This window comes from Gossypium raimondii, chromosome 2, assembly GCF_025698545.1.
Source record: "Gossypium raimondii isolate GPD5lz chromosome 2, ASM2569854v1, whole genome shotgun sequence".
Lineage (NCBI taxonomy): Eukaryota > Viridiplantae > Streptophyta > Magnoliopsida > Malvales > Malvaceae > Gossypium > Gossypium raimondii.
Genome location: NC_068566.1, coordinates 38,562,977 through 38,578,316, shown reverse-complemented (window position 1 = coordinate 38,578,316; position 15,340 = coordinate 38,562,977). Strand labels below are relative to the sequence as shown.

Below are 15,340 nucleotides of genomic sequence, written 5' to 3'. Positions count from 1 at the left end.
CAAAATCATCCGCCATATGGATGAATGGACCCATATGCATTTCAGAAATGCAAGACACTAAATCTCAACTTTAGCTAGTGAGCTTGTAATAATCAATAATTATTGAGAACAAGCAACACGTGAGAATTCTTTAAATTAAAGAAACTTCTTATTCTTTAATGAATGTCTATAAGAATTCTCAATTAATTTTCGCATCATATATGATCTAGAATGGTCTAATTGGTTACGCCAAATAGTAAATATATTTGTATCAAGAAATTTCGGTTTACTTTAACATGCTTTTCAATTGTACTAATAATGCCAATATAAATTTTGACAATTGATAATTTTTTGTCATTCATTTTACTTTGTATCCACATATAAGTAATATTAACATTTACTTTTGAAAATGTCTACCTCAATGTGAAGTCCATAATGTCATTAACTCAATAAAAATATAATTTTCAAACAATTAATTGCAATATTTACTTTGGGGAATATGCCAAAAACTTTAAATGTCCAAATTGACTTTAATGATCAAAAGTTGTTATAAAATTTATTATGTTTATTGTAGACATTTACTTAAAAGAATATGCAAAAATAATTCGACAATAATGTAAATTTATATTATATTCTTTACTAGTAAGATTATATAAATATCGTCTACGCAAAGAATGATTAATTAGTATAAATCATTGATAATTATATTTTAAGAATGAACATGTAGCAACATTTCGAATCATTCATCTTCTTTTTCATCTATTTGTCAATAATGACAATAGGTTCCAATTTTATAATTGTTATGTATTGCTACATTCATTTCGGGGAGTGGAGTAGAACCACTGGAACGAATAACCCATTATTTGTTTAGCCATAATAAGGCATGAGATTAATTCAGAATACTTTAAAAACCCTTTTCACAAGAGTTTTGCATATTTAATTAACTAGAAAGAAATAGTCAAGTCATACATGGAGTTTATTGTAAATCAAATGTATGGATAAAACTGACATCTAAATATCAAACCTAATATAATGCTAGCGCTAGCAAAAATTTCTTAAACCATTGTAGACATGCATAAAATTTACTTCAAAATAATACATTTCATGTTCACCAAAATATTTCCATTTATAATTGTTCATATTATTTCTCTAAATAATTAACAAATGGAATAATATAAAACGTATGAATTACCTTTAACATCTCTACAAAAGTAACAAGTTTGTTAGGGCTATATAATAGGAAAAATACAAGGCATTTACAAAATCAAACCACAACTTTTACTTTTTACTTTTTATGTTTCTTATCAAACAACAATCAATTAATATAAACAATGTCCATAGAAATGTCAATGGCCAAATTAATATAGTAATTCTCATTTTAAGTTTATAAAATGTTTCCAACCAAAATAATTCAATAATTAAAAATGACAACAACTATACTTGAAATTATATATTAGAATCAACCCAAAATTAATTTAAACATTCCTCAAAATTTGTCATTAAAATAAATTTAAACAAACATGTTTGATGTGAAATAATATTTGATTGTTTGGTGTGAAAGAATCTTGATTTTATTAATATATGTAATAACTTTAATCGTTGTTGATTAAGAGAATTTTAAACAACATCAAAGTCCAAAACTTATGATGTCGGAACTTAGAAAACTTATATATATATATATATATATATATATATAAATTGAAACCATCAAATAAACATATAAAACAACTTGTTTAATAATAACTAAGAACCAATGCAATGTCACATATTATGATGAACCTTAGGCCTTAATTAATAAAAATGACTGATAATTTTATGAATCATTATTTAAAATCTATCTATTTATAACATTAAAATTAATCTATCCCCATTCAAATACAATTACCAAGTAATTATCAAATAGCATATATTAAGAAAACAAATTTTATGAGCAAAAATACCAAGACATATAAGCATGTAATGATAAGTGAAATTTACCTCAATTTCTTTTCTTCTCTGAAAGTTTTAATAGCAACTCCCTTATTCAAGGTTGAGTCTTGATGATTTTATCAAAAGTAAGCAAATTCAAAATTTATAGATAGAAAATTTTTATTTCAAAATAACTTATATGATACTAAACACTCCAATGTCAAGAGCATCGAATCAAAATCCATACCAATATTAAATCTTTCACCATCATTCTAAGACCATACAAATAAAATAAGTTAATCAAAAATTATAATTGACCATAAATTAGCTTAAAAAATAATCAAATATGAAACATTAAATAATGAAACTTCTTGTAGAAACTTTACATCTTGTTGTCTAAGATCTTGGAAATCATAGAGGGTAATTTTGATCGTCGATAAAAGGAACTATCACTTTGAGTAAAATCATGATAATAAACATTCTCAATAATAAAACAATCCAATTATTTATATTAAATTTATGGGATAATAATATGTATGTCAAATATTGGCATAAAGAGAAATAGTCAAAATAATAACTTAAAACAAATTTCATTATTTCAATTTGTTTTAGTAACCTTTAAAAAATGGTGAATAAACCAAAATAGTTTAGAAAAAAATTGATTTGTATGCTTTGAATATTTCTCTTTCTATAAAAATATGATTAACAAATTAAAACAATAATGAAAATACATACACCGTATGTAATTCAATGGGAGCTTTACGGGCAAGTTATATATAGTTGCAATGACGTGAATTTCACTATGAACTTGTAAAGGCTCGTGCTAATAACATGTTATAAAGCTTAAAAGAAATATAGAATGAACAAAAGAGAACGGAAGATGAGAGGATGATTCAACTTTCATATTGGCATCCAATAACCTTGTTCATGCCCTTTATTTATAGGGCTTTAAAAACTATAAGTTACAAAGCATTAAGGACCAACATTAAAGCACCCTATAAATGATTTAGAGGTTACAAGATAATGAATTTAATAGTTATAGACATCCATCTTTTAGAGGTTACAATAGGATAAATTTGGAGGGTTATGGACATCCATTTATCAATGGATCTACAACAAGATTTTAATAATTATTAATATTTTGTAATTCTAAAATTTGTATAATTTGAATTTGAATGCTACTTTTTTATTTTTATAATTTCTTTTAATTTATTACATATTTAAATTTTTAATAATTTTATACTTTTTAAATAATTATTAACTTTTTATATATTTTTTAATAATTTTACACTTACCTAAAATGAAAATGAACAAACGATTGTTCGAGTTCATCTTAAATATACATTTTATTTTATTTTTTAATTTTTCTAACATTACATGCCATATCAACATACATCCACATGGCATGGTCATGCCATGTTTCAAATTCTACTGGTCTTTATCAATCACCTCATCGACCAATAAAGTTTCGGTTAACAAAAAATATCAAGCTCCATCACTGAAAACTTAATTAGATATAAGGGCGAGCTTTAGTGAGGGCATTGTTTACTTCTAGCCTAGAAAATGAGGGGGGGGGGGGGGAGTAAATTCCACCGTTGTTGAATTCAAAAGAGAAAAAAAGAGAGTAAATTCCACCGTTGTTATTCCCTTATGGGCTAGGGCCTATATAAAATAGAAAATCTGACAGGAAGTCTATTGCTACAAGATTATTGCCATTAATGGCCTTTCTGATTTGACCCATTTTTATCATTTGTACATTTATACTCGAACACTTTACTGACCTCAAAACAAGCCTCTTTCCTCGTTTCCCGGTTTCCCGTTCCTCCAACTTCACCCTTGAATTCCATGGTTACAACAATTGTCCCTGTTTATTATGACTCTTGTCTTGGTTCAGGCTATATTTGAATAGTTCATATGTTTAGCATCTCCCCTCCAAAGTTTGAGTCATGTTGTGGCTGTTGCCTCAAAATCAGATAAAACTTTATTCATGTCCTCAAAATAGGGCCAGCTTTTATGACTTCTCTTCTCATTCTTGCTTTCCTGTCAAATATATGCCAATAGTTGTCAGTAAGCAACACAAGTGATAGGGGGAAACAAATTGAACATTCTTGATCAAAGGGATTTAAATTGCAGTTGTATATGCATTTATTGCAGTTATGTACATCATGAATGCTATCGCAATGAATTTCGATGAATATTCAGCAGTAGAGAGATCCGAAACCATAGAATAAAGGCCATAACGTTGAGTTGCAGCCGCTATTTAATCTCATAATACACCAATACTGACATAACCTAGGACATGATGCAAGTATTATTGTAGCATCCTAGTTCAAGCAAGTACCTGGATCTCAAATTTCTTTGTGATGCTATCATTCTATCCTATGTTACTCGACAAGGGTACGAGTGTTGGACACAGGTTTATTCAATTTTTCTTTTCAAGATTTCCATGTATTTGGAGGGTTCTCAAAGAATCATATTCCCATAAGCATGTTAAGATATGCGTTACACAAGTGTCGGACATGAGCACTTCAAGAAAAATTAAAGTTGAAGCAACATAGATTCTATCATTCCTAACTAGAGACTTAAATTCTTAAATGTGCTGGAGAAGCTAGAGGTGTCAACATGAATATCCATGAAACTAAAGCCACACGGAACATCTTCCACCATTACATCTGCTACTCTAGAATAAATATAGAGAGAGATATAACCCACTGTTCAAAAAAAAAACTAAAAAGAGAAAGAACAAACCTCATATTTCTGAACCAGAGATGCCCATAGAGATTTACACTGCGCTGGGCTTCGAGTAATTCCATCTTCCAACAAACTTGTAGATATTTCTTCCCAGAGGGCCATTCTCCCTTTCACAACTTGAAATCTGCTATGCAAATCCCCCCGCATTTTAATTAGCTTCTTAACCTCTTCAGGTTTCCATTTGTTCCGCTTAGGCTTTGACGACTTTGGTTGAGAGCCTGTCATTTCTGAGTCATCTCCATTGCTTGCAGTGCCATCACCCTTAACTTCTGGCTCATGTTCCTCCAATTCATCAGAATCATCAGTATTGGGTGTAAGCCTTTCTGTATAGTCGGGAATTGAAGTGCTGGTGTCTTCCACGGGTAAGAACCTTTCAGCTTCAGCATCATCATCTGCTTGATGAAATCATGACAGACTAGAAGACATCAATGAAAGTGGTGCTTTAAATCGCAAAGAGAACTAGCTTTCACCTCAATAAATTGACAATTCCAACACCTACACACATCCAATCAAATTATGTGCCTACATGCATGCAGATGGACACTAGCATGAATAAGTGAGAGAGATTGGAAGGGGAAGCGAAAGAGGATAAGGACCAACCTAATAAACTATGTTCCGAGGCATTCTCTAAATGCAAAATGCCGTCATCTTCTACTTTCATCTTGTTTGGTGGTCCCCTTCTTGGATGCCCATCTACCACTTTTCTCAATGTTGGTAACCCAAAACCAGCATTGTAATTGCCAGATAGGTTTTCATTCAACTCATCAGAGAGAACTCCAGCCGGGTTCTCTAATGCAATGGCAATGACTTCAGGCCTTTTACCACTATACTTCCTTACTGTCTTCCTCAATACCTCTGAAACAGTTCTTTCCATGTGAGCTAGAGGACAATTCACAGGACAGCTTGACAATGTCGCATGAGCAGCTTTATGGAGTGTATCTAAAAGCTTCCCCTTGTCTAACCATAAGCAGCGAGTAGTTATTTTTATCTTCCCTTTTAAGGTATTTTCAACCATGCCATCTATCTTTTGAGGGCGTAAAATTTCCATGCTGCAAAACGGATATATTAATATGTCAACAAATATGAAACATACATAGACTTCATTTAAGCATATAAACTTATCTACCTGACCACTATAATGCCATCAGACGCAATTCTTAGTCTCTCATCAACACAAAGTTCGGTTGATGTGCCAAATGCTTTATCACCATCACTGTACATTAGCTGCAATTTAAGACTAAATTCATGAAGATCCTTCTCAATTAACTTTTTTAAGAAAAATGATGAATGCTTTTTGAGGATTTCAAACCTGCAAATTCTCCTTCCCAAGGGAACTGAAACCATTAGACAGAACTCTTCTATTCCTCAAATGAGAAACCCCAAGCATCTCTCCATTCTTTATAACCTGATACAATGATAAGAATTATATTACGATTTTCATATAATGTACATATTCTACCATGATAGATAATGTTGAAGCAACCCCTATGACGAATCAAAAATCAACTTAAATTGAGAGAATCAGAAAAAAAGTTCCTAACTAGAAATAATAGCAACTTACAGTGGTGTGCCGAATGCCAGTTGATTTTCCAAGTAGCTCATGCTCCTTTAGAAACAAAAGCTCTCCATGTATAGGTAAAAAATGTTGCGGCTTCACAATTTGAAGTACTTCCTCCTTCAAAATAAAACCATTGAGACTGTGTTTTACATGCAAGTAAAGACAACAGGAGAAAAAGAACATCACAATCAAAATCTAAGATTTTTTATTTGGTCGACTCAAATCACATCCATAGTACGTCCAATTCACATCCAGATTTTTCTTTTTTAACTCAAAAACAAATTCTTAGTAAACCCCCTTTATTTAACAGTTACTGAAGGAACAAAATAATTCTTTTTTTTAAGAAAGAAATATAAATTCATGCTATCTTGCAGCCAGAGGCCCTACAATTAAATGCATCAACAATGTATAACATGCCATCCTGAGTTTTAAATGTCATGCTGTTTCCTTATCCTTTGGTATTTTGTTTGTTAAAGGAACAAGAAAGTGACAAAAAAAACTTTTTAAAATGAAATCATGCAAAACAGTGTTGACTCATCTTACCAGTTCTCCACGATATCCATGACCAGAAGTGTGCAGCCCCTCATTCTTACCCATCACTATAGTTGATCCAATCTCTGATATGCGGTTTAGCATCTTCATCACCCGAGATTCATTACCAGGGATTACCTGATATTAAGATTAAAAATGATATCTTAACAAATCAATTACTTTGGGGCAAGATTTAGAAAACCTATAGTAAATAATAATCAATATACCAAAACTATCCCGTATATTGTCAAACAAACAAACAAAAAAACACCCTATCCCATAGCATAGGAAATAGTACCTAGATAGAACAATAAAAGTTTGACCACACTGCTAATTTTTTTTCATCAGCAAACATTCAGTCATTAAGAGCTCAAAGAATTCTTCAGTTAGAAATGAATGCATATAGTACATTATCATTACCTTAGCTGAATACAGAATCACATCTTCCTTGTTCAGTTTAAAGGAATGACTACTTCCATATGATGCAAGATTCAAGGCAGCACGTGGCTCTGCCTGACACAATAGAGCACTTAGTCACAGGCCAGCTAAATGTGTAGTTCATCAGAGCCAGAGAGGTTAACTTACTTGGGATCCAGTTGTGACGATTATCAAATCCTTTGGAGCATAGGCATCAATATCTTCTGCTTTCACCTAAAATCGTAATGAAAAGAGCAGAGAGCAAATGATACAAGATAAACAATCAGTTGTACATGATACGAGAGTTTCAGTTAACACAGTTTCGTTTTTTCTTTTTTTCTTTTGGAAAATGTAAGATTGAAATGAATAAAAGCAGTATGAAGATATCCAAATTCAAGTAGGATGTGCTTAAAGCTAAAAGAAGAGCTAACATAAACATCGCTAAGAGACAAAAAGTAATCTTTATGGGATATTGGAAGTTATGTCTTAAAGGTATGAATCGCAAAAGAGGATACCAATTACAAATCCCATCATTTATTTAAAGGTTTACTTCACACTAAATAAGCTTAAACAAGAACTGCATAATTTGTACAAAAGGGCAGTTTAGCAACTGAGTAGCTTAATTTGATAACAACAAACTTAGAACTTACAAGAAAAGTAAAAGAGTAACACTATATAGGTAAAAAAAAGAAAGTTGTGTCACAAAAGAATGAATACCAGAGTTGATGGATCAATTGGAGCTTTTCCATCCTTCCAAGCAGCATCTAGATATGTCCTCAATGACATGCCAATAAATACCTAGTTCAAGGTGCACAACATCTCAGCTGTCAAAACTGACATCCCTATCATTCAGACAACTAGATTCACAAGATAGCTTTGCAGTCAGGCAAAACATACCAACTTTCTACCAGTTACATCTGCAGCAGCCTTTATGCTTCCAAGCCGGTGTATGTTTGAAGCAAACTGGGTAGTAATAATTCTTCCTTTAGCACCTGAAATATGTCTCGACAATGCATCCGCTACTGCACTTTCACTAATTGTCCTTCCAGGTGACAATACATTGGTTGAGTCACTCATCATCTGTAAACAATATGAATTTACTGAATTACACATTCATTGGAACAGTTTTGAAAGAAGTGACGAGCTCAATTTGCATCAGATGAATTGTATCTTAAAAGATCCAGACAAATCTAGACAACAGATATCTCTTTACTTTTTTGTGGATTTAATTAATGCACAAGAGATTATTAAAATAACCTAGGAAGCCAAAGAACAGACATAAGCAACGCAAGGTGTCAGCTGCCAGTGTCCATCTTTGAATTGCAACAAAACAAATCACAAAGTACCAAATACCAAGCAATATCATATTCTAAACAATCATCTTAGTTGATTAAAATAGTCTAAGAAGACATGCCCCGATCAAGAGTCAAATCACTGAAATAATTATACTCCTGTATTTGGTTTTGTCACAGAAAATTGAAGATGCAACTAATAGATCATGTCCAAGTCCCTTATGAACCTTTAACAAGCCCTCACCGCCACTCCGTAATAGTAACCCCTGTAATCTGCTCTAAAAAACCTCTCATGGAAGTTAGAAGAATAGATTCAGGATTCATACCAGTGTTACTCCTTCCTTTGAGAGTTCCTCTAAAAATTGCCGATCGAAAGTTTTCCCATCCAATGGCGATTCATCAATCTGTCAACTCTTAACAGTTTAAGTGGCCTGAAAGTTTTAGTGTAACAAGAGAAGAAAATGCATAGACAAGGAGGAAAACCGACCTTCCAATCCCCAGTGTGAAGAATTGTACCATCAGCACAGCGAAGAACTAGTCCACAACAATCAGGAATAGAATGGGTCACCCTGAGAGGCTCTATTTCAAATGGCCCAGCCTTAAATCTCCTCCTAATTTTAAATACTTTAAGTCTAGACGGAACAAAAATCCCGTTCTCCTTCAAACGCTTTTTAATCAGCTGTTGACGTGAATGCAAGAGTGTCAACACTCCATTTTAGCAAGAGGCAATAAAGATGAGACAGTAAGTTCTCATTTTGCACACTCAATAATATAGTTAATTGAGAGGTATAAACTCTCAACAACTTTAAGAGTCCATTTGGATGGGTGGTGAGATTAGCTTTGCTAAAATTGAAAAACTGTGATGGAGGTAATTTTTGTTACTGTAACAATGAGATAGGATACTGCAGCGGTGAGATTAAAATCAGTGATAATATATGAGTCTGGGTCCAATCGCAGTGATGAAAGTGAAGTGAATTATAGTGAAAATGTAAAATGACCATTAAAGACACTCGATATTGTAATTATATATAAGGAAATTTAGCTTATTTAATATTTATGAAATTAATAAATAGCAAATAATTAGAAAGATCATATTAAAGTCAAATAATAATTTTATTAAAAGTTAATAAAACTATATGAAACCATATGTTATATTTATTGTTTAAGTAATTATTTATTTTAGATAATTTTATATTAGTTTCATAATCATAAAACCGGTATGCTTATTGAATTTTTATGTAAATAAATCCATTTATAATTATTTTATAATAATAATTTTATTATTATCTAATTGAATAAAATAATTGACTCAAAATTTCTTTGAATCAAATAGCCCAGAAGGGTTATACATGTAACAACACCCTCCACTAGGAGGAGCTTTTGTTCAATGGAGCATAAAGTGCCAATAAGAATTTTGGGCTGCGTTTGTTTCAACGCAGTTCACCTCATGTTATCCAAAGAGAACTTGGATGCCAATGTAAAGGAATAAAGAGGCATGTCCCCTTAAGATGCCATCTTACCATGGGTGTGATAGAATCCAAAAGAAGCCTAAGAGGTATAAACTTCCAATAGCTACTGAGCTACCAAGACAAAGTTTCACAAATATTAAAAGGTAGATTTTAAGGATTCATTCTCTTAATCTCTAATAAAGGTCATGCTTATTAGAGATTTTAGAACCTTAACATCTGCATCCATAAAAACAGTGATTTTTGCCAATACTTCTAGGGATGTCATAAGAAATGAGACATAGTAAGGTTCAAACAAAGCATGTGCCACATATCATAAATCTTTTGCATCCATAGAAAGTACCTCCATTGTAAAGGATGATGCATATATGGGAGTATGGGGATCCAATGCTGGGATAACCTGCTCAAACGGAAAGAAAACTCGTAAAATAATGTTAAAGAAAAAAAATGCAACATGAACACAGTCCTAGACCCTAGAACCATCAATAATAACATTTACATTACCATACCAATTTCCAAGTAAAGCAACTTAATAGTTATTTAGTATTTGAAAAACCCTAATCAATCCTGCAAAAAATGTTGTGTATTATTATCTTTCCGTTTCTTGAAAATATCTTGTTCATAAAGTTTAGGTATTAGATCACTTATTTTTAGGTAGAGTTTTTTCCTTTCTTTTATCTCTATCTCTTGTACTTCCTGTCTACAACAAAAAAAAAGACAGAATTTCAGTCTTTTCAACAAATCCAATACATTATGCTGAAAGATTCTAACCCAGCATAGACATAGCTAGTGTTTGTTATTCTTAATTACTTTCCTATTTTTACTGAGGGATCTAAAACTAACGACCACAGTACCGTGCACAAAGCAGCGATGCTCTGTAACGTAAATGAAAAGAACCAGACAAAATTCTGAGAACATTTCCCCTGCCCAGTGGCAAAGGTCAAGAAACTGAGTCAGGAAGGTGTCTCATAATACAGGTAACGTATTACTCCTTGAGCAACAACTTGTATAGATTCACCTTTCATTGAAAATGGACAAAACAACTTCATGGTAGCAAGAACACAGGAAGCGTAAGGCACCAACAAAGGCTTATACAGCATAACATGCATCTTACTTCACTATAAAAGGAAAGTGATAAGAAGTCTTGATGCCCTATTAGGAACTATTTAATAGGTGAGTAAAAGGTAAGCATAAAAGACTAACAGGCTAGACAGACAAGAATTTACCCAAGGCAACGCACCAATGTGATCTTCATGGCCGTGTGTAATCACAACTGCTTCAATTTTGTGGCTCCATTTCTTAATAAATGTAGTATCTGGTATAATCTTTTGGACTCCAAGTTCATCATAGCTGAAATGATGTCAAAGTAAACCACAACATTAATATAATAAAGAAAAGCAAAGAAAGAAAAGTAGCCATATCTGCAGCAGCATATTTGACATATATTTGCACAAATAAAAGATCAACAACTTAGTCAAAATTAGGCTGTCTTCTGATATTAGGAAATTTCTTTAAAAGTAACAGAAATTAGAATACATAACCAACTTTCTCTACTATAAGCACAAATTACACATAAAAGTATTTAGTCTAAAATCCCCCTAGAAATGAAATGCGCAAGACTTACTCTGGAAACATAACACCAGCATCAATTAGAATATAGCGGTCATAATGCCCAACAAGCATGCAATTCATCCCAATTTCACCCAAGCCACCAATCGGAAGGACCCGAAGTGGCGGCCCAGCTGTTCCTTCATAAAACTGCTCCATCTTGCGTTGGACAGAGTCTTCCATACTTTTTCTAGCCCCATCTAATCTTCCTGAACTTTTACGTGGCACTTTAGTTCTTCGTGTACCTAAAACATGAGAAAGCAGTTAAGAAACCATCAATATAACTGAAGAAAACAATCTCCATAAGCTATTCATCCAATTCAAGAGCCTATAAAAGACTGGACTAAAATTTTCAATTTATTTCTCTATCCTACGTTCCACTACTTCTAAAAAGAATTAACCAATGAACTCCAAAACTCCTCCATTTCGCCTTATTTCGAGCACTTAAAAAGCACTCAAAAACCATTCTAACATCCCATCTAGCTTAAAAGAAACAAAAACGTAAAAGCTTAAGAATCTCATTTTTACTTCACCTTCTCGGTAATCAAACAGAATTATAAGAAGAAAAAAAAAAGGAAGAAGTACTTATGGAAGTAGGAGAGCCGACGGAGCAAGAAATGTAACGATTTCTAGGACCGGCCTTGCGACATAATATGTACGGACACAGCGATAGGGAAGTGGAAGCTGCCATTTTTTGGTGTGCTTTAAGTGGCGTGAAAGCTAAAGATAAACCTCCCAAAACCCCAACTGCATCAACTTCTTAAGGTCTGGGAAAATCGAAAAGAGGAGATTAAACCCTAAAGATTGTGCATTTATGTTAAAGGGATTAACGAACGAGAGGAAGCAAAAGAGATGATTGAGCCTTTTTCTGGAAGCGGGAAATTGATTGAGTAAACAATGCGCTGATTTTTGTAAGGTCGAGAAATATCATGCTTATCATTTTTCAAAAACAAGACAAATATCTCCCGTGTGTGCTCTCCCCCACACGTGTGGATAAATTTTCAACTACAGAGATTTTGATTAAACTTTTATTTGTTCGATTTTGGTATTTAGACTACTCTTCGGTAAATAACTAAATGAAAAAAAAAAAAACAAGAAAAAGGAAACGCTGCATGTGTTTGTCCTTTTTCCATGTTATGAATGATGTGGTTATTAATCAATTATATGGTTTTTTTGGTAAGAAAGAAATAGTATAACCTTAACTACACAAGAGTGAAGTTAGAAAATTTTGTTAGGAGGCCAAATTAAATTGTAATTTTTATAATAGTAAAAATATAATTTCACTATTTTAAGAGTTTATATCTTTATATTTTTTTAAAGGATTAAATCAAAATTTTATCATTTTAGAGGGGAAAAGTGCAATTTTACCTTCACTAATTTAAATTTTTAAAAGTTTTAAAGAGCCTAAATGGAAAAATAAAGTTTTTCATTTTAGGGAGGTCAAGACCCCTGCCAGCCCTCTTAGCTACGCCCTTGACTGTACAGTCACCCGTCTTGGCTAGCCAGGATCGATCATATCATCATACAGGATGTGCAAAACTTCAATTAGTAGTTGCATGAAATAGTGAAATCTGAGAGGGCATTTTAAAGCATAATTGGTCAAAGCATCGGCAACTGTGTTTCTTTCCTTGTATACATGCACAACTTGAACCTCCCATTGCCTTTTTAATAGGCAGTAAGCATCACGAACTGTGGCCAAACTCAAGATATCAGCCAAAGGCCGTTGCAGAAGTGTAACAACTTCCAAACTATCTATTTCTAAAATGACTTTCCTTGCACCCATTGTCACACCTAGAAATATTAAAGGTTTCGCAAAATTGAAATTTTAAGTACTTAATTAAAAAATTTTATGTTTAAGCGGGTTCAAGTATAATTGTGTGAACTTTACGTGCTGTTAGGTAAATAGTTAGGTTTTAAATTTAGTTCCGTCAAATTAGAACTAGAGTCTCTGTTAGTGGGAAACATTATGATTAAGGGTATTAATAAGATTGACTATCTTGGGATTAAGGGAAGCGGTGGTGGAAAGACTATATATAGGAAGGGTTTCATGCTAATATTCATTTTTCTATCACTCTTCTGTCTTTTTCTTCTCTGGTTCATTCTATAAGGAAGGAAAACTAAGAAACGGGTTGCATAAAAGGAAGAATCTAAGGTGTTAGCATAAATATTTGAGAACTTAACAATTTGATAATCTTTCTAGATCTTACGTACCTTTCAATTTAAGTAAAAGAAAGGAAAGTTTAGGGATTTCAGTATGATTCATTTTGAACTGTGATGTTAAAGTAGTAGATACTAGCTATAATTCTTCTGCATGCATATGGATTAAAGTTTCTTACATATGTATACCTTCGTTTTGATCTTTATATAATTTTTATATTTAGCCAACTAAGAAAGATAAGGTCCAAGTGATAAAGGGAAGGCTAAGCAAGTGTAAGTTGGGTCAATCAGGGTATTTTGTTGGTGAGTTTCTAAACTCAAACTTTTTATGGTTGTTTTAAATATATGTATATCAGTACTGTGTTTTCATGTTGTGGTTGTCTTCATGTTTGCGGAGGTTCAAGCGGATAGTATGGAGAATGTATATGCATGTCTTTCAACTTTGTGGAGGTTCAATTGGATTGTTCAGAGATATATGCGCAAATGAATAAGATAACCCAATGTGGGTTCTATGTACGTATGAGACTCTGTGGAGTCTAAGTCTTTAAGCCACATATATGTAAGCAAGTCTATGGTCGTGGCATATGAAAGTTATGAATGATATGAAAGTCCGCCAGACTTATTCGATAAGTTTCATGTTAAAGTTAAATGTGATATTTTACCAAATGAAGTCCACAACAAAGTTCGCTTGTATGAATCCGCCATGATTGCAAAGTTCTTCTATGAATACATATGTATGACTTGTTGTATCCATGAATATTCTTCTGAGTTTGCATGTACGAGTCCACATTTAGAATCTGCATTAAAGAGTTCGCAGGATTGTCCGCCAAGTTAATCTGAAATGACTCTCTCTCATTTCAGTGGGCTATATGAAGATATTATGCAACAAGTCTGTACGAAGAGACTATATGCCTCACGATCTTTCACAGGGGGAGTTCTTATGCACATTGTACTATGCCACTATGTGATTTATGCTCAAATATAAGCTGTGGAAAATGATCTCGCAAGTTTAAGCTAAGCAAGAATCTTGGCAAATCTTAAAATTTAAAGTAACTTATTTTAGAGCTCAGTAAGTTTCTCATGAACTTACCATGTTTCTTTTCTTCATTTCAGGTAATACATTTCAGGTAATACTAAATTGTAGTTTGGGAAGAATTAAAGAACTAAGCCAGGACATCCAAACTTGTGTGAGTATGATGTTTCTATTTTTGTAACATGTGTAGATACTGAGGTATCGCGTGGTTTAAATCTCTATTTTTTGTTTTTATTAGAACTCTTCAAATCAAGTTCAAATTGTAATTAAATTCTCATATATTGTTGGACTTTTTATTATAAGATATGAATTTTATCAGAAACTCGTTTCATATATTATGCTTTAACAGAAAAACCTTGTGGAATTTTTAATTGATTATTAAATTACTCATACTTATTTTAAAGTTTGAATTCTTGAAGGGTCATTCGTCCGACCATTTGGGTGTTACACTCATCTCTCATGCCAATTGCAAACCATTACAAGTGCCCCACATCTAAGCTTCTAATACCAAACAAATCCCAATATTCTGAGCAAATTCGATTCGCTAATATCTATCGTGGTCCCTGACCAAGCCTCTAGCAACTACACAGTCAACATGCAAACTCCTCACCCCATCAATGTTCACCTTAAGCCAACCACA

General features: G+C 32.7%; 1 protein-coding gene across 4 annotated transcripts; it reads right to left on the bottom strand.

Annotated features, from left to right (window-relative positions):
• Positions 1-3,464: 3,464 nt before the first annotated feature.
• LOC105788673 (hypothetical protein) lies at positions 3,465-12,432 on the bottom strand. Of its 4 annotated transcripts, XM_012615661.2 has the most exons (17): positions 12,096-12,429; positions 11,527-11,755; positions 11,129-11,252; positions 10,246-10,302; positions 8,924-9,115; positions 8,763-8,840; positions 8,042-8,224; positions 7,862-7,942; positions 7,313-7,378; positions 7,148-7,240; positions 6,740-6,865; positions 6,200-6,313; positions 5,948-6,043; positions 5,765-5,862; positions 5,239-5,687; positions 4,636-5,030; positions 3,465-3,927 (listed from the first exon to the last, which is right to left on the bottom strand). In XM_012615661.2, the coding sequence occupies exons 1-17, from the start codon at positions 12,199-12,201 to the stop codon at positions 3,832-3,834; spliced, it is 2,583 nt and encodes an 860-aa protein (XP_012471115.1). In that variant the 5' UTR covers positions 12,202-12,429; the 3' UTR covers positions 3,465-3,831. The 4 variants fall into 4 exon arrangements, with proteins under 4 accessions (XP_012471115.1, XP_012471117.1, XP_052483437.1 ...); XM_012615663.2 differs by lacking the exon at positions 12,096-12,429 and having other exon boundaries at positions 11,143-11,252; positions 11,527-11,676; XM_052627477.1 differs by lacking the exon at positions 3,465-3,927 and having other exon boundaries at positions 4,635-5,053; positions 12,096-12,431.
• Positions 12,433-15,340: the final 2,908 nt, after the last annotated feature.